General features: G+C 43.9%; 1 protein-coding gene across 1 annotated transcript in view; it reads left to right on the top strand.

Annotated features, from left to right (window-relative positions):
* Positions 1-21161, top strand: part of SGIP1 (SH3GL interacting endocytic adaptor 1) — a 169263-nt gene that overhangs the window by 46598 nt on the left and 101504 nt on the right. The window contains exons 6-7 of the mRNA XM_044674763.1: positions 4860-4914; positions 5853-6028. Coding sequence (XP_044530698.1) covers positions 4860-4914; positions 5853-6028 — 231 coding nt within the window. The remainder of the gene's footprint in view (positions 1-4859; positions 4915-5852; positions 6029-21161) is intronic.

Raw genomic sequence — 21161 nt, 5'->3', positions numbered from 1 at the left:
AAGGAAGGAAGGAAAGAAGGAAGGAAGGAAGGGAGGGAGGGAGGGAGGGAGGGAGGGAGGGAGGGAAGAAGGATGGAAGAAAGAAAGAGAAAGAAGGAAAGGAGGGAAGGAGGGAAGAGAAGATAGAAAATACTTTTTATCCTACCCTTTTACCTTTTACCTATTCACCTCTCAAAGAAGGTGACTGAATCCTGATGGATATGTATAGCTTTGCTTAATCCATTGCTTCTTCTTGCCATGGCATGGAGTAGGGTGCATGGTGGTTACCACAGTCAGACTCCACTTATCCTTAGAGAGTCTTATAAGTGCCAGGCTTCTTGAGAGTAAGAAATATACCATATGTCTCTGTGTTCCCCCAGTGCCTGGCAAAGGGCCTTACCCATCAAAGTCACTTAATAAAATGCTAATTTAATTGAAACATAAGGGGAACAATATTTATGTTTTATTTTTCTCTTCAAATTAGATGCTCTATTGAGGTTCTTTGTCCTTAGAAAAAGAGACCCTTAGAGCTCAGAAGGACCTTAGAGATCAGAAGTCCTTTCCAAAGGTCATTTCCCTTGGACAATAAGTACTTTCTAACCCGCATTTCTTACTCTTAAGCTTGTAGGTATCACATTGTCTCTTGTCCTGGCCAACTTGACCTTGTCCAACCTACCTCAACTTTCTTGTCTGTAAAATAAGGAAAATAATACTACCTACCCCTAGGGCTGTAGTGAGGATTAAATGAGATAATATTTGTAAAGTGCTTAACATAAAACCTAGCACATAGTAAACTCTATAGGAATATTAATTAGCTCCTATTATTATTACAAAGTCAATGTTATTTATTAAGTATGTACCAAACCTGTTCAATGGAATTGGCCACTTTTTGCCATCAAGCCTCCTCCCTCAGACTATGGCTGACAGTCAGTCAGTAAACTTTGACTAAGTATCTACTGTGGACCAGAGTGATTGAATCCCTTCATTCTATGATGGACCCACCTTATGTTCCATTTTTACTCAAGAGAAAATAGCAGTAGAGTGAGATTGGAGTATACAAGGTGTCTACACCTTCCCCTTGGCTCCATTTCAACAAGAATTCACTTTGTAATTCCTTTCATTATCACTATGTCAATGAGGCAAAGTAAGAATATGAACTAGAATGAGAAATGATATTGAGAACACTGGACTTAGAGCCAGAGGACCTGGTTTGGGATCCCAGCTCTAGACCTGAGTTTCCTGTGTGACCCTCGGCAAGTCACACCTTTATCTCTGCCCATTTCCTTCTCTGTAAAAATTAAGGGTTTTGGACTGGATAAACCTTCAAAGTTCCTTTCAAGTAGGACCAAATCTATGTTGCTGTCATCTGAAATTACTCACCAAACTCTGCATGGATTCTTCCCTCCAACCCAAACAATCCCTGTTGTCTTCTGTTCTTTGCAACCAGCAAAAAGCCCAGATGAAATATAATTTTCCTCTGAAATGCATTTAGTCCCAAATGCTAATCAGGTCCCATCGAATTCCTCTGCTCCAATTATGCATTAAACACCAATTATTCTAGGCAATAAGGAGGAGGTTTTATTCTCAATAAATTATGGCATCAATATTGAAAAGCCCAGAATTAACTGGGGGAAAGCGGGAAATTGGAGATTGCCAATGTATGTGTAGCTGCCAGGTGAAGGATTAAGCCACATAGTCTTTCTCATGCCCTTTACCGTGGTGCTGGTTATTGGCAAAGAATGAAAGTCAAAAAATCTTCAATCTTCTTCCTCCCCCTCCTTCCTCCTTCTCCCTCTTCCCCCACCCTCTCTTTTCCTTCCCTGCTCCTTCCTATACTCTTCTCTCCTTCCTTCATCCCTCTATTCTTCCTATCCTCTTCCTTCCTTCCTCCTCTTCTTCCTCTTCCACTATGTGTTACGTAAATACTTGACAGATGAGTAAATTGATCAAGTTCAGAACTGCTTCCAACTTGACTATGAAAAGGATCTGGCCGTGTCTTGTTTTGGGCTCATCTTGGGTACTGTACCTCTGAATTTGTCTCTCAGCTTTCCTTTTTTTAAATGCTATAGAATTTCCCAAAAAAGCCCTGGTAGTCAGCAGACCTGGGTTTTAGTCCCAATCCTGTCACCAACTCATTTTTTGCTTAAGTCACTTAAATTCCCTTAGCCTCAATTTCTTCACCTGAAAAATTAGGACTCAAATAGTGTTAAGGTACCTGTTGAGTATTTGCTCAGACTCTTCACTGTCCTGAGAGATTCAGGTCATCAAAGAACTGCAAGGTTCAATGGGCCCTCAGTTGTACCAGAATAACAGGACCCCCACTGTGGCATGTTGGATAAGGAGTCTTACACTCTTGAGGGTAGGGTAGAGACAGTAGGAACAAAAAGGGAAATCAGATCAGAGATTTAGAACTGGAAGGTATGTGAGAAGTTGGCAAGGCCACCCTCTCCTCAAACCACACTTTACAGAGGTCTAGAGAGGTACTTGCCCAGAATCCCTTAAGCTCAGAAATGACTGAGTCAGGATCTGAACTTGGGTCTTCCTGGTACTACATTCTTTCCATTCTCTGCCCAATACTGTGATAATTCAACTCAACAAACATTGATTACTCACTTATAATTAAATCCTAGGTTGCTGAGCTAGAAAATTCAGGATCATTTTGGCCTCTTCCTCTGTAACAGCTAGTCTGTCACCAAGTTTTAGAGAGCTTTTCCCTTGAAACTGCATCTGGGTTAATCCCTTCAAGTCCATCACAGCTTTCCTAGGTTTACAAAGCTATGATGGCCAAAATCCAGCTTCCTCTCCTTAACTTTCAAAGTCCCCCAAAGGGTGAATCAATCTCTATGGGCCTCAGTTTGTTCACTCATGAAATAGGGGTGTTGGATTAGTTGGCCTCTATGGTCCCTTCCAATCCTATAAGCCTCTGTTCCAAAAAATGGGGAAGTTGGAATCAAATTGCAAAGACCCTTTATAAAAATTTGGAAAGTTCAATCAGGGGTCATTCACCACTGCCCAGTGCCCAACAAGGCCAATAATGCCCCTGGTACAAACTATGTCATTGCCTAGGTGATGGTCCCCTAACTTAGATTCCCCTCTTTCCTGCTCTTTGCCTATCAAACTTCCCCCCTCTTAAGGTCAAGTTTGAATCTCTCCCCATCCATGATGCCTTCTCAGATGCTTCCTGCTCCCACTCATCTCTCCTTTCTTCTCTCTCTTCTTGTACCATATATGAGTTGGCACCACTCTCTTATGGCATCAGTACTTGCTAAGGTTGAGCAGGAGTGGCGTACCATAAATCAAGAGAAGGCTGATCCCAATAACACTAAACTAGCCCCACTTTGGACCCACACTGACTGACTGAATGACCTTGTGAGCTGTCAAGCCTCTCAGTACTCTAAGCAACTCTAAGTCCCGAAGAGCTAGAGTCATATATTGGTAGATATATAGATAGAGATAGAGATAGAGATAGAGATAGAGATAGAGATAGAGATAGATATATAGATAGAGATAGAGATAGAGATAGAGAGATAGAGAGGGAGATAGAGATAGAGATAGAGATAGAGATAGAGATAGAGATAGAGATAGAGATAGAGATAGATCTCCAATGGGCGGGATGTTCATTACATTGCAGTGTTGGATCCATCACACCATCACAAAACTAGAACAAGAAGGGAACTCATCTAGTCCAGCCCCCATACAGATGAGGAATTTGTGGGTTTACATGACTTGCCCCAAAGCCACACAGGTAGTGATTTATTCCCCACTGGTAAATTTGTCAAGAAGAGAATGCTTGCTGTAAACCTTCAATGTGTTCTCGTTATTTCTTACCTGCCATTGAGTTTAATGATCATAATGTCATTTACGTTGTGATTTAAAGTCTGTGAAGAACTATGAGTCAATCATTCAATCCACAAACATTTTAAAGTGTCTACTATGTGTACCCTTACCACTCCTGGGCCAAGGACGGTCCGGATGAAAAAGGAGGAGGGTTGGGCGTGGGGCTAGCAACCCCACCCTGTAAAAACTGCATCTGCTAAAGAAACTGCAACCTAAAGTGGAGGCAGCTGGGCTAGCTCAGTGGATTGAGAGCCAGGCCTAGAGACGGAAGGTCCTAGGTTCAAATCCAGGCTCAGACACTTTCCAGCTGGGTGACCCTGAGCGACTGTGTGACCCATTGCCTACTGGTTGTGGCCCTATACTCCTAGAATGGAGTCCCAGGGAAAAAAAAAAACAAAAACAAAAAAAAAAACTATGTGTCAGGCACTATGCTAGGTACTGGGGGAACAACAACAGAAATGAAACAGTCCCTGCCCTCAAGAAGCTTACATTCTAGAGGAAAATAGAGTATATGTGGGTGGGTGCACATTTATGTATGTATATATATATATATATTTGCATAGATCTATTCAAAATATACGTGGAATATATAGCAAGTTAATTTGGGGGAAGAAAGTAATAGCAAGAATGTTCAGTAAAGGCTTCCTGGAGATGGCGGAGCTTGAGCTAAGTGTAAGATGAACTCTTTGGACCTCACAAAAACCCTGGGAGATGGTTTTCCAGGTGGTATTGTGTCCATTTTACAAATGAGGAAGCTGAGGCTTGGAGAGTTTCAGTAATTCGTGCAATGTCACCAGCTAAAGAGTGTCAGAGGAGGTATTTGGACCCAAGTTTTCCCTGTGACAAATTCGGCACTATTTATATACTTGACCATGTGCTATCTGTCATGGTAAAAGTCCTCGGTGCTCCTGAAAGGTTCCCTCTGCTTAGGATAGGAGACTTGATGGGGTCATCTTTGCACATACCCTTGGCTGAGACGATGTAGAAAGAAGAAATTGATATCAAGGATGGGTTTATACATGGTGTGTGTTTGTGTCTTGCAGAACTCTCCTGAGCTGGATGAAGAAGGGTACAGCATCAGACCGGAGGAACCCGGCTATATCCTTGCTTCTGCTTGCTTCCATTTGAAGCTGTTCTGGGTAACTTAGGGAGCGCATCTAGGTGTGTCCCAAGTCACTGAACTAATCCTGCCTTCCCTAAAGCACCGATGCTTAGTCTGGCGCCTGGCACACAGTAGGTGCATAATAGGTGCTTGTTCACTTGGCTTGATGACGGTGTGTTAAGCAGAAGCAGACAGAGAAGTCAGGTTGGCACTTCACTAGCAGGCATGTGCTTTGTTCTAATGGTAGAAAAGAGAGTTTCCAGAGAGGAGGATGCTGAAAATCGGTTGGGCCAGTCTCCTGGCTTTGACCTCAACAGCCCCAGCGGATTGTTTCCGCCTGTCAGGAGCAGCTCCCCCAGTTTGGGCTCGCGGCAGCCTTCGGCACCCAGCCTAGTTCCCTGATGATCCAGCGCACTTTCTCTTTGGACACAGTGTGCAGCCCGCCTGGGCCTTGGCGCACAGTCCAACCAAGTGCTAAACAGCTAGCAGAAGATCATAATGGGTCATCACGGCCTAGAACCCACTCTCCTGCCTCCCTGGCACGGCGAGGGGCCCAGAAGAGATCCCGAGGGCAGGGGTGTGGGCTGGCCGGGATCTCAGCCTTGGAGGGAATTCCCAGATGAAGAAGCTCCCTCCACCACAGCTCTGTTTTAGGGAGTCAGTGGGGCCAATGAGAACTTAAGTGATTTCATGCCCGGGGGCACGTCTGGGGTGGGGCTCAGACCAAGTCTCGGGGGCTCAGAGGGCAGTTTTCAGTCCATTCTCTGCTCTCTCTCCTACCCAACACCAGTAATGGGAGGGGCCAAGAGTGAGGTAGGGCTTTGGGGTTCGCCCAGGGATCCCAACCGTAACTTCGGGAGGTCGAGACGTGGATGTCCCCATTTTCTCGCCACTGCCCACCGCACGGCTCGGGTTCTCTTTAACTGTGGTCTACCTACCAAAGGAAAGCACTTTTATTCTTCGAGTGAATCGGAAGAGGAAGAAGAGTCCCACAAAAAGTTTAATATTAAAATCAAACCTTTGCAATCTAAAGACGTCCTCAAGAGCGCCGCCACTGTGGACGAGCTGAAGGCATCCATAGGCAACATCGCGCTTTCTCCGTCGCCTGTGGTGAGTCTCCCCCGTACCCCTCCCCGGGCGCCCCCAAGCCGGAAGTCCAGCTCGGGCTCCACAAGTCTCTGTTTTAAGAAACTTCTAGAAAATCCGGGGGGGGGGCAGGCATGTGCAGCCGTGTACTTGTGTGGTGTGTGACATGTGTGGTACATGTGTGTGTGCTGTGTGCTGTGTAGGGTTATGGGGATGTGATGTGTCATGTGTGATACATGTATGTGTGCTGGGTAGTGTTGCGTGTGGTGTGTGTGTATATGGGGGGGTCGAGGGCGTATGCGCATGGCACGTGTCTGTGTGTGTCGGCATGTGTATGGGGGTGGTATTGAGCCCCCCATTTTGCTCTGAGACCTTCACGTCGGCCTCCTTAAGCACAGCTTCAGTTTTCCCCTCAAGGGCTTCCCCTGTGTTGGCTGTAGTCTTGGGGGGGTTTAAGACCCCAATGAATGTGGGACAACAGACTGACTGGAAAGTCTTCCTCACTTGGTTTCCGGTAGGGGCAGAAAGAGCAGCGAGAAAACCTTCAGCCAACTTGCTCTGAAATAGGGTTTGCCATTCATAGCGACAGCAAACTCGCCCCTTCCCCACCCTGTTTTGGCTCGTCTCTCTTTGGCCCCTCCCTAATTTTTCTTTCTCGGGTGTTGAAGCTAAAAAGATCAGGGGGGGCGGAGAGGGGGGGGCAGCGGCTGGTGGGCTAAGAAAGCCGAAGAGGCAGCGTTCATTAGCGAAACTCTTGCGGAGTCCCTTGGTGTTTCCGTACACCAAAGTAAAATGGCAAGTGGCCCCTCTGGGCACCTGGGTAGCTCAGTGGATGGAGAGCCAGGCCTAGAGACGGGAGGTCCTGGGTTCAAATTCGACCTCAGACACTTCCCAGCTGTGTGGCCTTGGGCAAATCACTTGACCCCCATGGCCCACCTTCACCACTCTTCCACCTAGGACCAATATACAGAAGTTAAGGGCTTAAAAAAAAAAGAAAAGAAAAGAAAAGAAAAACAAACAAATGGCCCCCTCCCCGATTCTGGCTGGGCACCAACCAGAGCATCCCACCAATTCTACTTTCCCTACCATTTGATGATGACCATCATTATCTATCACCCAGCAACAAGCCTTTTCTTGCTTATTTTCAATCCCAGGGCACTGCCCCATCCCCCCAGGACTCTGAAGTCACGTGTTTGCCTCGCAGCACCCCCCCCACCCTATACTTTCCCAGAATACTGACTCCCCTCCATTGCAGTTGTCCCGATGGGCTAAGTTCCTGAGTTTGTCCTGTTCCTGCAGCATTTTGTCCTAATTTCTCAAAGAGCCGGGGAAAGCTCTCTGCTGGGTATTCTTAAAAATGGCCTGAAGAGGAGGCAGGCTGGCAAAGGGCTCTTAGTAGGCTCTTTGGAGATGTATGTCACTGACCCATTCCACAGGCCCAGGGCTTTTTGAGGACCCATAGAGGAAGGGCAGGGAACAGCCCTGATCCATTCTTGGGAAATGTTGTCCTTCCATCAAGACCACCAGCCACGTCCACTGATAATCCCCTTCCCAGTGACCTTTGCTGTCGGGATGAGCGCTGTGGCTGGTCCCACAGCCTGCCTTTACTCACTCTGTGTCCTCTTTCCATTTGCAAGTTTTCCCTCGGCTCCTCGGAGCATGTAGAGGATGCTCTTCCCAGGGGATGGGAAGGAACCCTTTCTGAGCTTTATTTCAGCTCCTCGAGTACTCTGTGCTACCATTGACTTCCCAGTGGAGACATTAACCTTTTAACGGTCTTCATCAGAGCTTCCTCTAAAATCGGTTTGCTTTCTTAAAGGTGCAGACATGGACATTGAAAACTTGGGGGCAAATGGTGGCAAAGAGTTTTCTATTCAATTTGCCTTAGTTTATGATGACCCCAAGTGGGCACTTAAATATTCACCAGAAAATGAGAAAGAAGCCAGCGAGCCCAATGGGCATTTTTGCCTCAGAGGAGGTAGCATCCTTTCAAAGGGAGAGGCAGTTGTCTATCTGAGAAGGGCTCCCTCCATTCTAAAAAGAGGAGGGCTCTCCCTGAGACCGGAGCTTCAATTCTGGGCATCTGTGACTTTCTTTAGAATGAGCTGTGTGGAACAGTGGAAGAAGAACTGGCTTTGGGGGTCAGAGAATCTGGGTTCAAATTCAATGCTATCACCCTGTGTGACCTTAGACAAGTCCCATCCTTTGTCAGCTTCTGTTTCCTTCTCTGTAAAATGAGAGTTTGGACTAGATGGCCTCTCAAGACCCTTCCAGTTCCAGATGTTGAGCCTATATATAACCGATAAGGGGTGTTTATGTGGGAGGGTGACATCTCACAAACCAAACATTCCGACTTGCTGTTGGATTTCACGAGGGCTAGGAAGACCAGCGTGGTCTTTAGGTACCAAATGATGAGAAGAAATCAGCACACCACCAAGGTATGTACCTTAGGAGAGATCAGATGGCATCTTCCCCCTATCACAAAAGCTGCTGTATTTGCATTTAATGGGAAAATAGCACCTGCCAGGAGGTGAGGAATTGCCAAGCTCTATGTATAAATAGCTTCCACTGAGTGTCTGCTTCCTGGCTCTTTGCAGCGGATTATAGAGACATTTCCACCGAGGAGCTTTAAATTGATTTGATAACTCCACTCCCGCACTTTCATTCATGGGGTAGGCCTTTGGTTTCCATTTGCGTGCTTGGGCTTTTTGATTTTAATAGCTACCTTCATCCAGAGAATATGGAAGGCCCAACTAAGCAGTCAGCCTGTTATTCTGTTGTCAAAGGAAACGTTACCCTGGGGGATCCCTCTTTTCCGGGTTTGAAGAGATGCAGGGGCTTCAAGGCCAGATTAAAAGTTGTGTTTGAGGAGGGGAAAGTGAGATGGTTTAGTGGGTTGAGAGCCAGATCCAGAGACAGGAGGTCCTGGGTTCAAATTTAACCTCAGACACTTCCTAACGTTGTAATCCTAGGCAAGTCACACCCCCATTGCCTAGCCTTTACCACTATTCTGCCTTGGAACCAATACTTAGTTTGATTCTAAGATGGAAGATGAGTGACAAAAATAAAATTAATGTAAAGAGCTTAATTCCAAAAATCTCCATGACAGTTTGGTTCCTTATTAGAGTTTTCAAGGATGTATTTTGACCAAGAAAACTCTCACAAAGCTAACTGAGTCAGTAATATTTGGGGGGTAATATTCCCCCTTCCTCTATCATGCTGAGAAGCAATGTAAATCCCTTTATCCTCTAGGATAAAGAGAGCTTAGACTTCCATGTCCTTGAGTCCTTATCACTCACTAAAAATATTTGGGCTTCGGGGCAGCTGGGTAGCTCAGTGGATTGAGGGTCAGACCTAGAGACAGGAGATCCTAGGTTTAAATCCGGCCTCAGCCACTTCCCAGCTGTGTGACCCTGGGCAAGTCACTTGACCCCCATTGCCCACCCTTACCACTCTTCCACCTAGGAGTCAATACACAGAAGTTAAGGGNAAGAGCAGCGAGAAAACCTTCAGCCAACTTGCTCTGAAATAGGGTTTGCCATTCATAGCGACAGCAAACTCGCCCCTTCCCCACCCTGTTTTGGCTCGTCTCTCTTTGGCCCCTCCCTAATTTTTCTTTCTCGGGTGTTGAAGCTAAAAAGATCAGGGGGGGCGGAGAGGGGGGGGCAGCGGCTGGTGGGCTAAGAAAGCCGAAGAGGCAGCGTTCATTAGCGAAACTCTTGCGGAGTCCCTTGGTGTTTCCGTACACCAAAGTAAAATGGCAAGTGGCCCCTCTGGGCACCTGGGTAGCTCAGTGGATGGAGAGCCAGGCCTAGAGACGGGAGGTCCTGGGTTCAAATTCGACCTCAGACACTTCCCAGCTGTGTGGCCTTGGGCAAATCACTTGACCCCCATGGCCCACCTTCACCACTCTTCCACCTAGGACCAATATACAGAAGTTAAGGGCTTAAAAAAAAAAGAAAAGAAAAGAAAAGAAAAACAAACAAATGGCCCCCTCCCCGATTCTGGCTGGGCACCAACCAGAGCATCCCACCAATTCTACTTTCCCTACCATTTGATGATGACCATCATTATCTATCACCCAGCAACAAGCCTTTTCTTGCTTATTTTCAATCCCAGGGCACTGCCCCATCCCCCCAGGACTCTGAAGTCACGTGTTTGCCTCGCAGCACCCCCCCCACCCTATACTTTCCCAGAATACTGACTCCCCTCCATTGCAGTTGTCCCGATGGGCTAAGTTCCTGAGTTTGTCCTGTTCCTGCAGCATTTTGTCCTAATTTCTCAAAGAGCCGGGGAAAGCTCTCTGCTGGGTATTCTTAAAAATGGCCTGAAGAGGAGGCAGGCTGGCAAAGGGCTCTTAGTAGGCTCTTTGGAGATGTATGTCACTGACCCATTCCACAGGCCCAGGGCTTTTTGAGGACCCATAGAGGAAGGGCAGGGAACAGCCCTGATCCATTCTTGGGAAATGTTGTCCTTCCATCAAGACCACCAGCCACGTCCACTGATAATCCCCTTCCCAGTGACCTTTGCTGTCGGGATGAGCGCTGTGGCTGGTCCCACAGCCTGCCTTTACTCACTCTGTGTCCTCTTTCCATTTGCAAGTTTTCCCTCGGCTCCTCGGAGCATGTAGAGGATGCTCTTCCCAGGGGATGGGAAGGAACCCTTTCTGAGCTTTATTTCAGCTCCTCGAGTACTCTGTGCTACCATTGACTTCCCAGTGGAGACATTAACCTTTTAACGGTCTTCATCAGAGCTTCCTCTAAAATCGGTTTGCTTTCTTAAAGGTGCAGACATGGACATTGAAAACTTGGGGGCAAATGGTGGCAAAGAGTTTTCTATTCAATTTGCCTTAGTTTATGATGACCCCAAGTGGGCACTTAAATATTCACCAGAAAATGAGAAAGAAGCCAGCGAGCCCAATGGGCATTTTTGCCTCAGAGGAGGTAGCATCCTTTCAAAGGGAGAGGCAGTTGTCTATCTGAGAAGGGCTCCCTCCATTCTAAAAAGAGGAGGGCTCTCCCTGAGACCGGAGCTTCAATTCTGGGCATCTGTGACTTTCTTTAGAATGAGCTGTGTGGAACAGTGGAAGAAGAACTGGCTTTGGGGGTCAGAGAATCTGGGTTCAAATTCAATGCTATCACCCTGTGTGACCTTAGACAAGTCCCATCCTTTGTCAGCTTCTGTTTCCTTCTCTGTAAAATGAGAGATTGGACTAGATGGCCTCTCAAGACCCTTCCAGTTCCAGATGTTGAGCCTATATATAACCGATAAGGGGTGTTTATGTGGGAGGGTGACATCTCACAAACCAAACATTCCGACTTGCTGTTGGATTTCACGAGGGCTAGGAAGACCAGCGTGGTCTTTAGGTACCAAATGATGAGAAGAAATCAGCACACCACCAAGGTATGTACCTTAGGAGAGATCAGATGGCATCTTCCCCCTATCACAAAAGCTGCTGTATTTGCATTTAATGGGAAAATAGCACCTGCCAGGAGGTGAGGAATTGCCAAGCTCTATGTATAAATAGCTTCCACTGAGTGTCTGCTTCCTGGCTCTTTGCAGCGGATTATAGAGACATTTCCACCGAGGAGCTTTAAATTGATTTGATAACTCCACTCCCGCACATTCATTCATGGGGTAGGCCTTTGGTTTCCATTTGCGTGCTTGGGCTTTTTGATTTTAATAGCTACCTTCATCCAGAGAATATGGAAGGCCCAACTAAGCAGTCAGCCTGTTATTCTGTTGTCAAAGGAAACGTTACCCTGGGGGATCCCTCTTTTCCGGGTTTGAAGAGATGCAGGGGCTTCAAGGCCAGATTAAAAGTTGTGTTTGAGGAGGGGAAAGTGAGATGATTTAGTGGGTTGAGAGCCAGATCCAGAGACAGGAGGTCCTGGGTTCAAATTTAACCTCAGACACTTCCTAACGTTGTAATCCTAGGCAAGTCACACCCCCATTGCCTAGCCTTTACCACTATTCTGCCTTGGAACCAATACTTAGTTTGATTCTAAGATGGAAGATGAGTGACAAAAATAAAATTAATGTAAAGAGCTTAATTCCAAAAATCTCCATGACAGTTTGGTTCCTTATTAGAGTTTTCAAGGATGTATTTTGACCAAGAAAACTCTCACAAAGCTAACTGAGTCAGTAATATTTGGGGGGTAATATTCCCCCTTCCTCTATCATACTGAGAAGCAATGTAAATCCCTTTATCCTCTAGGATAAAGAGAGCTTAGACTTCCATGTCCTTGAGTCCTTATCACTCACTAAAAATATTTGGGCTTCGGGGCAGCTGGGTAGCTCAGTGGATTGAGGGTCAGACCTAGAGACAGGAGATCCTAGGTTTAAATCCGGCCTCAGCCACTTCCCAGCTGTGTGACCCTGGGCAAGTCACTTGACCCCCATTGCCCACCCTTACCACTCTTCCACCTAGGAGTCAATACACAGAAGTTAAGGGTTTTAAAAAATTAAATATATATATATATATAAGCATATATATATATATATATTTGGGCTTCATCAAGCAATAACTCAAAAGAATGAAGATAATGGTAGTTGTTCTCTAACTTTAAAATGAGAGCTCAGGAACCAAGGATTGGGGTTTCTCTTCTGGGGACCATAGGCCATAGGCCATAGGGTGGCAATGGTTGTGGTTCAATTGGCCGATTCTTTGTGACTCTGTGGACCAAAGCTATCTCTGGGGTTTTTCTAGAAAGGCTACCAGAGTGGTTTGCCATTTCCTTCTCCCATGAATCCTTTTGTGAGGCTAGCTTGCCCAGGGTCACACAACTAGGAAGTGTCTAAGATCAGATTTGAACTCCAGCCTTCCTAAATCCAGGCCCTGGACTCTTGGACACTGAGTCGCAGCTGCCTCTAGATTTAGGATTCAAGGAGTCCTTCGGCGTTCTCCTGGGAACTTCCTGACAGGACAGGAAGTCCTTCAATACCAACATTTTGCATATCAGGAAACTAAGATCTGGATATGTGAAATGTTAAACCCAAGATCACCCTGATAGTAAATGGCAGAGCCTACATTCAAAATTCCTTCATTCCTTCATTACTTCCTTTCTTCATTCATTCATTCATTCATTCATTCATTCATTTAACACATACTTTAGGGAAGAAGAGCCTTCCAGTCATGGGGCCCAAGCTCATGAAGATGAGAGGCAGATATAAGAATATGAGGGGTGGACCAAAGAGTGCGCGAAAGGGAACCCTGTGTGATAAGCTTGGGAAAGTAGGATGAGACCAGAATGTGAAGGGCTTGAAATGCCAAACAGAAGAGTCTATATTTGGTCGCTCATCCCACATAGCCAATCTATTGCCAAATCTTGTCTTTTCGACCTTCACCACATCTCTCCTGAACCTCCCTTTCCATCCACACAGTCACCATCCGAGCAGGAGGCCTTCCTCACCTCTCTCTTAAACAATTGCGATCATTTCTAACTGTTCTCTCTATTTTAAGGCACTCCCCACTTTCATCCAGTCTACACAGTCGCCAAAATGATTTTTCTGAAGTTGAGGTCTCACTACATTACTCCTCTAGCCCATTCGCCTAGCTTAAAGAGCCCCAGCAGGTCCCAACTACTCCAGGACAAATGTTTGGCATTTCAGGCTCTTCATATCCTGTCTGTTTCCAACCTTTCCTGTCTTTTTTTTTAAAAAAATCTTTACCTTCTATTCTAGAATCAATTCTAAGTACCAATTCCAAGACAGAAGAGTAGTAAGGACTAGGCAATGAAGGTTAAATGACTTGCCCAGGGTCACACAGCTAGGACATATCTGAGGCTAGATCTGAACCCAAGACTGCTCATCTTTAAGCCTGGTCTCTGTCTACTGAGCCACCTAATCGCCCCCTTTCCAATCTTTTTACATTTTGCTCACCTCCACACACCCTACTTTTCAGCAACAATCCCCTCTTGGCATTCTCTTAAACCAGACACTCCCTGCTCTGACTCTCTACCTTTTGACCGCTTGTCCCTTCATACCTGAAATATTCTCCCTCTTCACTTGTACCTCTTAGCTTCCTTGGGTTCTTTCAGTCTTAGCTCAGATCTTGCCTTTTGCAGGAGGCCTTTCCTGTTCCCATCAGCAACTAGAGTTTTCCTCTCCAAAAATTCCTTTCTTCTAGTCTCCCCTAATCTCATGGGAATCGACTCTCTGTGTACCTTTCAAGTCGTGTTCAGCAGGAGAGCCCTGTGATTCCGTCTTGCTGTTGAGGTTGGATTCCTGTCTTTTTGAAGCACTTGTGAAAGGTCGCTATGGAAGAAGAGTCAGAACAATTTGGGCTTTTGTTGCTCCTAAGCCGCCATCTTGATATGCCGCCTTTCCCTTTCTTGTCATCTATCCATTTTGTATGGACATTGCAATGTCCATTGTTGTCTTCTCCTTCAGAACATGAGCTCCCCGAGTCCTTTTTTACTGTCTTTGTATCCTCAGCACTAAGCACAGTGCCTGGAATAATAGTAAATGCTTAAGAAATGCATGTTGCCTGATAAACTGATTGATCCCAGAGGTATTGAGGAGCCACTAAAGTTTATTTATTAAGCTCCAGAGTGACTAGTCTGCTGTCTGCTTCAAGAATGTCACTTTGGCAACTTTGTGGCTTAAACAAAAAAAGGATGAGCTAGGGAGACCAATGAGGTAGGAATTGTCGGGGCAAGAGAACCAGGACCAGGATGGTGGCCAGAGGGAAGTCCTGAGGATGTGGGAAGCCTGGAGGTCACTGCAGTGAGGATGAAGACTAGAACTGAGGAGGAGGAGGAGGAAGGCATTGGCAGAGATGGGATGATAGGACCTTCCGACTAGATAAAGGAGTTTCCAAATTTTTTACCACAAAAGTAGAACAAGCCTGGGGGAGCAATAACAAAAGGGGCTGTATGATGTTCCCTTCAGTGTCTGAGGGAGGGAGAAGGAACAGGTCCTGAGAGGCAAGGAGACCAAAGGATGGAGAAGCCCTGACGTTGGAGAGGATATCCACCTGTGTGGTGAAAACCCTTAGCACAAGGATGGGAGTTAAGGTGGGAAATAAACTATGAGTGAGGCATGGAAGTCCTGAACACCAATAGCCAGAATAATTTTTCTGAGAAACCAGAGAAAGATGCTGATGACAAAAAGGATCAAGCTTCTAAAGGCCTGAAAAAGAGAGGGATTATTTTTTTGTCTGTGAGACTTTGAAGTTCCCAAAGCCCAAGGATTTAGAGCTCTCTACTTATCATTTGGGAATGTGTGCTTTTCTAAGCTGGTAATTTCCTGTACTTTCTCTCCTACCTGAAACGACCTTCCCTTCTTCTCTTTCCTCCCTCCACACCCTCACTCTGCCTTCCTCCATCTGTCAGGATCGTACCCATCCTTCAAAGCCTAGCTTATATGTTACCCGGGAGAAACTCCCTCATCCAGTTCTGGGGGACTCTAGTAAAGAGCTGAGTCACGATGGGGAGGAGAGGCATTCATTTTCATATTGTGGGATTAGAAATGTAATTGTCAATCTATGCCATGAAACTCAGCATGTTCTAAACGGACTCACAGACTTCCCCTCCCGCCAAGTCTCTCCGTCTTTCAGTCTCCCCAATTTCTCTTGAAGGTAGCATTAGGCTTCCAATGATTTGCCGACATGAGTCATATCTGACTCTTCCTTCCCTCTCCCATATCCGATCACTTGCCATGTCTTCTTGATCCCCAACATCTCTAACATCTTCTTTAGATTCACATAGCCTCTATCCCATCCAGACATTGTAATAGCTTCCTGATTGGTCTCTCTGCTTCTAGACTCTCCCTTTTTAAATCTGCCCTCCACCCAGCTACCATTTTGACATTCCTAAAACACAGATGCAATCACTTCTCTCCTCTATTTAAAAATCACCCATGGCTCCCTACTGCTGGCTAAAGAAAATCAAAATCCTCATACAATATTGAAAACCCTACACAATATGGTTCCCACTTCTTTACACACATTTATTTCCCTCTGCTAGACTCTTGTTTGCTCCTTCTCCATCCCAGCTAAGCTAATCTACTAATGGTTCTTTGTTCACAGCTCTCCAGTCTTTCCTCTCTATGCTTTGCAAAAGTGCTCCCACATTTCTGGATTCTTCTCCTTCTCATTGCTGCTTCTTCAAAGCCTTAGCTTCCTTCAAACCCCCTGTTGAAATCTGCCCTCATCCCTCCAATGAGTGTTTTCTTCCTTGAAAAATTACTTGTGAGAGACAGCGTGGTGTAGAGAGAACTGGCCTTAGAGTTGAGAAAATCTACATTCAAAACCTGCCCCTGACATATACTACTTGTGTGACCCTAGGCAAGTCACTTAACCTCTCAGTGGCTTAAGCATGTCTAAAATGATATATAATGTATTAGTTGTCTGTCTTCATTGGTAAATGAGTTCCTTCTGTAAATGAATTCATAAGTCTAACCCCTCTTCCTCCATTCATGGTAGATAAAGCATTGGACTTTGATGTGAAGAGACTTGGAATTTAAATCCTGCCTTAAACTCTTTGCTGTGTGATGGTGGGCAAGTCACTGAAATTCTCAGAGCCTCAATTTCCTCAATAGTAAAATAAATATAATAATACATGCACTACATGCCTCATGAAAGAACACTTGATAAACTTTCAAGTACTATAGGAATAAGAGTTATTATTACACTGAACAATAACAGAAATAGTTGTTACACTCAGTAAACTAGGAGAAATCCTGTCTTTGGAGTTCATTTCAATTATGGCCTCAAATCTTACCTACAATGGACTAATTTCATGGAGAATGTAGTTTTATATTTTTAAAAATTAATAATAGCATTTATATAGTGCTTTAAACGTTTCAAGTCATTTTACAAATAATCTCACTTTCTCCATGCAACAATAGCACTTGCTATTATTATCATCTTATTTTACAGATGAGGAAAATGAGGTTGAGAGAGAAAGTAATTGACTGGCCAAGGGTCATTCAGTGAAGGCTAGATATGAACTGAAGTCTCCTTGACTCCAGGTTCAATTTTTGTCCATTGCTGCCTCATAAAATTATTTTTTTATTAAACAAAATTATGCTCATTTAATTCCATGTAAGTTTTAGGTACTGCACAGGTGAAAAGTTTAGCACACCTGAGCCACATTCCCAGCATCCTTTTAAATTACGTCCTCATTTGACGTACAGAGGCTTGGGAGATAAATTTGGCTGAGACTCACACTGCGGGGCTCTTTTTTGAGAGCTTGAGCTTTTGGTAAAGTGCTGCAGGCGTGAGTCTCTGCTTACTTGACTGAAACAATCCTTTCTTTTCCCTCTCTTTTTGATTATTATTAAAATCCTATATATATTTTAAATACTAAGAATATTTATTCATTTTTACTCCTACACTACTAATGGTTTCCTCATGTTTTAAATGTTTTAGGAATACATTTCAATTATAAGACTATAGATTTAGAACAGGAAGAAACTCCCAAGGCCAAATAGTCTAAACACCTCATTTAAAAATGAGGAAACTAAACACAGAAGGTAACTCACTCCCGGGTCAAAAGTCAAGAAGCATGGAACCCAAATCCTCTCAATTCCAAGTCAAGTTCTCTACCCACTATATCACAATTATTTCTGTAGGAAAATCCATCCTTCATCTCTGACTTCCAATTAAAAATTGTTATGGCTGACCTGTGGAATATCCATCTTGGGAGCTCAACAGTAATCTGCATCTTCATGAAGTCTGAGGGTAGTTTACTTACTAAAGCCAGAATGGTTGGACTCCACTTTCCTAGGTATCTCTTTTCCATTGTAGAGATTCCTGATGTAAGCTTTGTTTGTGCTGGTTGGTCCCTGATGGTCCCCAGGCTTCCTGGGAAGAAATCCAAAAATGAATTCAAGAAATAAATCTCTGGTGAAATACTTCATACCATAAAACCTCCAGACTTAAAGGGAATCATTGGCAATTTCTTGAGAATGCTGCCTTTTGGCTTCTCAAACAGCTTTGGGTAACTTTAAGGACTACTATGCATCAACTTCAGCATCGTTCAACTATTCTTTGAATGTTCATCTTTCATCTTCATTTGAGGCCCCCCCAAATATCCCCATTTTGATGTTAGCCTCATTGATTCTTGGAAATCTCTTTTTCAAGTAGCTGTCATTTTGATTTATTGCCTTGACATCATTTTTGTAATTTTTCTTCCACCAATATTACAGAAAAAAAGAAAAACTTTTGTGAGTATCTGACCTTGGTTTTCATTGAAAGCAGCCTCCATTTATTTGTGGCTTTAGCCTTTCTGGCATTGTTTCAGCTAAGCCTGTGGTCTTTTCTTGAATTGTTCTTTCTTGAATAGTAAGCTAGCCACAGTTTAATGTATGACAAGGGTAGGTAAACCTTCTCAGGATTGAATAGGGATTGGCTTAGATCCATTAGGTTGTGAGCTCCTTGAGGACATGGACTGTCCTTGGTTTTGTTTATTCCATCCTCAGAGCTTAGTACAGTTCCTGGCACAGAGTTGGCATTTAATAAGTTGCATGGGAGTGTCTTACCACATTTTCTCTCCTGTGATCGATGCTTTTCTCGTTAAATCCATGAATGTTTATTAAGTACCTACTATGTGCCAGGCACTGCCCTAGGAATACCAAGAAGGCAAAAGTTGGTTTCTGTTCTCAGAGAGCTTACAGTCTAATGGAGGATATTTAGTTTTTTGTTGTTGTTTGCTTTTTATTTATTTTTTTTAATATTGTACCGTTCAAAAATAGAGCAGTGCTCCATGCAGGAGGGAGTTGAGGCTGGTGGATCAAGTGACTTCTGAAATTCTGAGCTCCAGTGAGGCTGAAGTTGATAGGGTGATAGTAAGGCTGACCCTAATATGATAAGTAAGCCCCAGGGAATTGGGAAGGCCACCAGGCTGCCAGTGAGGGCTGAAATGGCCCACTTTGGAAAGGTCAAGGCTCCTGTGGGCATTTGAAATGGCATCTGGCCCCTGAGTGACTATTGGGCTTCCAGCCTAGGAAAGAAAGGAAGATCTAGCTCTAGAGGAAAAGAAAAAACACCCAAACCTAAAAACAAATACAATATGACCACTTGGTTTAGCTGAGTTGTCATCCTAGTAAATGAAAAATCACTTTCAAATTCCCCCAGATGGGCCAAGAATGCTTTGCATACTGAATGCTTCTCAAGGGAAGTTTCATGTCTTGAATTTATTTGGATGCCCTCGTACGGGAGATCCCCTCATTTTAATCTTGCACTCAAAGTCCAGTTTGATGTCTAGATACACTAAGAACAGGAACAGAATTCTAAATTAGATCTAAATTTGCACCTGCCTTTAAGGGTAGTTTTGAGAATCAAAAGAGATCCATCCATCCATCCATCCATCCATCCATCCATCCATCCATCCACCCATCCATCCATCCATCTCTCTCTCCTCTCTCTGTATCTATCTATCTATCTATCTATCTATCTATCTATCTATCTATCTATCTATCTATCTATCTATCTACCTGTCTATCTATCTATCTATCTATCTATCTATCTATCTATCTATCTATCTACCTGTCTTTCTATCTATCTATCTATCTATCTATCTATCTATCTATCTATCTATCTATCTATCTATCTANCCATATCTATCTATCTATCTATCTATCTATCTATCTATCTATCTATCTATCTATTTATCTATCTATCTATCTATCTACCTGTCTGTCTATCTATCTATCTATCTATCTATCTATCTATCTATCTATCTATCTATCTATCTACCTGTCTATCTATCTATCTATCTATCTATCTATCTATCTATCTACCTGTCTATCTATCTATCTATCTATCTATCTATCTATCTATCCATCCATCTGTCTAAAATAGGGAAAAGAAAATTACATGTGAGTCCAAACCACCAGCCTCCTGCCTCAAAAAGTTGCTAGTCTCAATTTCCATCATCATCATCATTAGAATTTATAAAACTCTTTAAAGTTTGCAAATAATTTTACAAATATCCTCTCGTTTGATCCTTACAACTACCCTGGGAGGGAGTTTGCTATTATTATCCCCATTTTACAGATGAGGAAACTGAAGCAAACAGAAGTTAAATGATTCTCCAAGAGTCACATACCTGCTAAGTATCTAAGGTAGAATTTGAACTCTTCTCTTCCTGACCTCAAGGCCAGCACTCTATCTACAGGGAAACCTCTCTGGCACCAATACCTATAAGATGAAGGAGTTGAACTTGACCTCTAAATTTATGGTTCTGTGACTCTTGATATATTTGCTAAGCAAACATAGTAGCCCTATGTGGGTCCTCTCTAAATCTTAAGAACTGCAAACAACACAGGAGATCCCTCGATCTGAGCAATCAACAAGCATTTCACTAGCTTTTATGTGCCAGGCTCCATGCCAGAAGCTGGGGTGGAAAATACAAAGGAAGACACAATCCTTGCCCTCAAGGAGCTTGCGTTCAAATGCAAGTAGATACCAGTTATAATACAGAAATTGTTATATGGAAATTGCCACATTTAATACGTATATACTAAGTTTATATAATATGTATATATGCTATGGAGAGAGAGAAGAGAAAAGGGAGAAAGGAAGAATACCTATAAGAGGTATAAATACAATATCATTAAATACAAAGCAATCCAGGTGGGGAGTAGACTAATGCATAATATACTGCACAAAGCAGATACCCCAACCTTAGCTTAGCCACCCATTTCTTTAGAAAAAAATCTTACTTTTTGTGTCAGTAACAAATCTAAGACAGAAGGGTAGACAGACAGGGTTAAGTGACTTGCCCTTGGTCACATGGAAGTATCTGAGGTCAAATTTGAACCCAGGCTTGCCCTTTAACCACTGTGCCACCTAGCTGCCCTCTCACCTATTTCAAAACCAAATTTTATTTCCTATGGTGGCATCATGGCTAGAGCCTTGGATCCGGACTCAAGAAAATCTGAATTTGCTTCAAAGGTCACTAGCTGTGATCTTGGTCAAGTCACTTGACTTTTTAAAGTCTCAGTTTTTTTCATTTGCAAAATGGGGATAATAATAGCTCTGACTCACAAAGTTACTATGAGGATCAAATGGCAAATTTAAAGCATTGCCAAAATGCTATCCTTTTAAATTATTTTTCTCATTTAGTTTCTCTTTCACCTCCCTCCCTCTCTCTCTCTCTCTCTCTCTCTCTCTCTCTCTCTCTCTCTCTCTCTCTCTCTCTCTCTCTCT

Source organism: Gracilinanus agilis, chromosome 4 (assembly GCF_016433145.1).
Source record: "Gracilinanus agilis isolate LMUSP501 chromosome 4, AgileGrace, whole genome shotgun sequence".
Classification (NCBI taxonomy): Eukaryota; Metazoa; Chordata; class Mammalia; order Didelphimorphia; family Didelphidae; genus Gracilinanus; species Gracilinanus agilis.
This window is presented reverse-complemented; position numbering and strand designations above follow the sequence as displayed.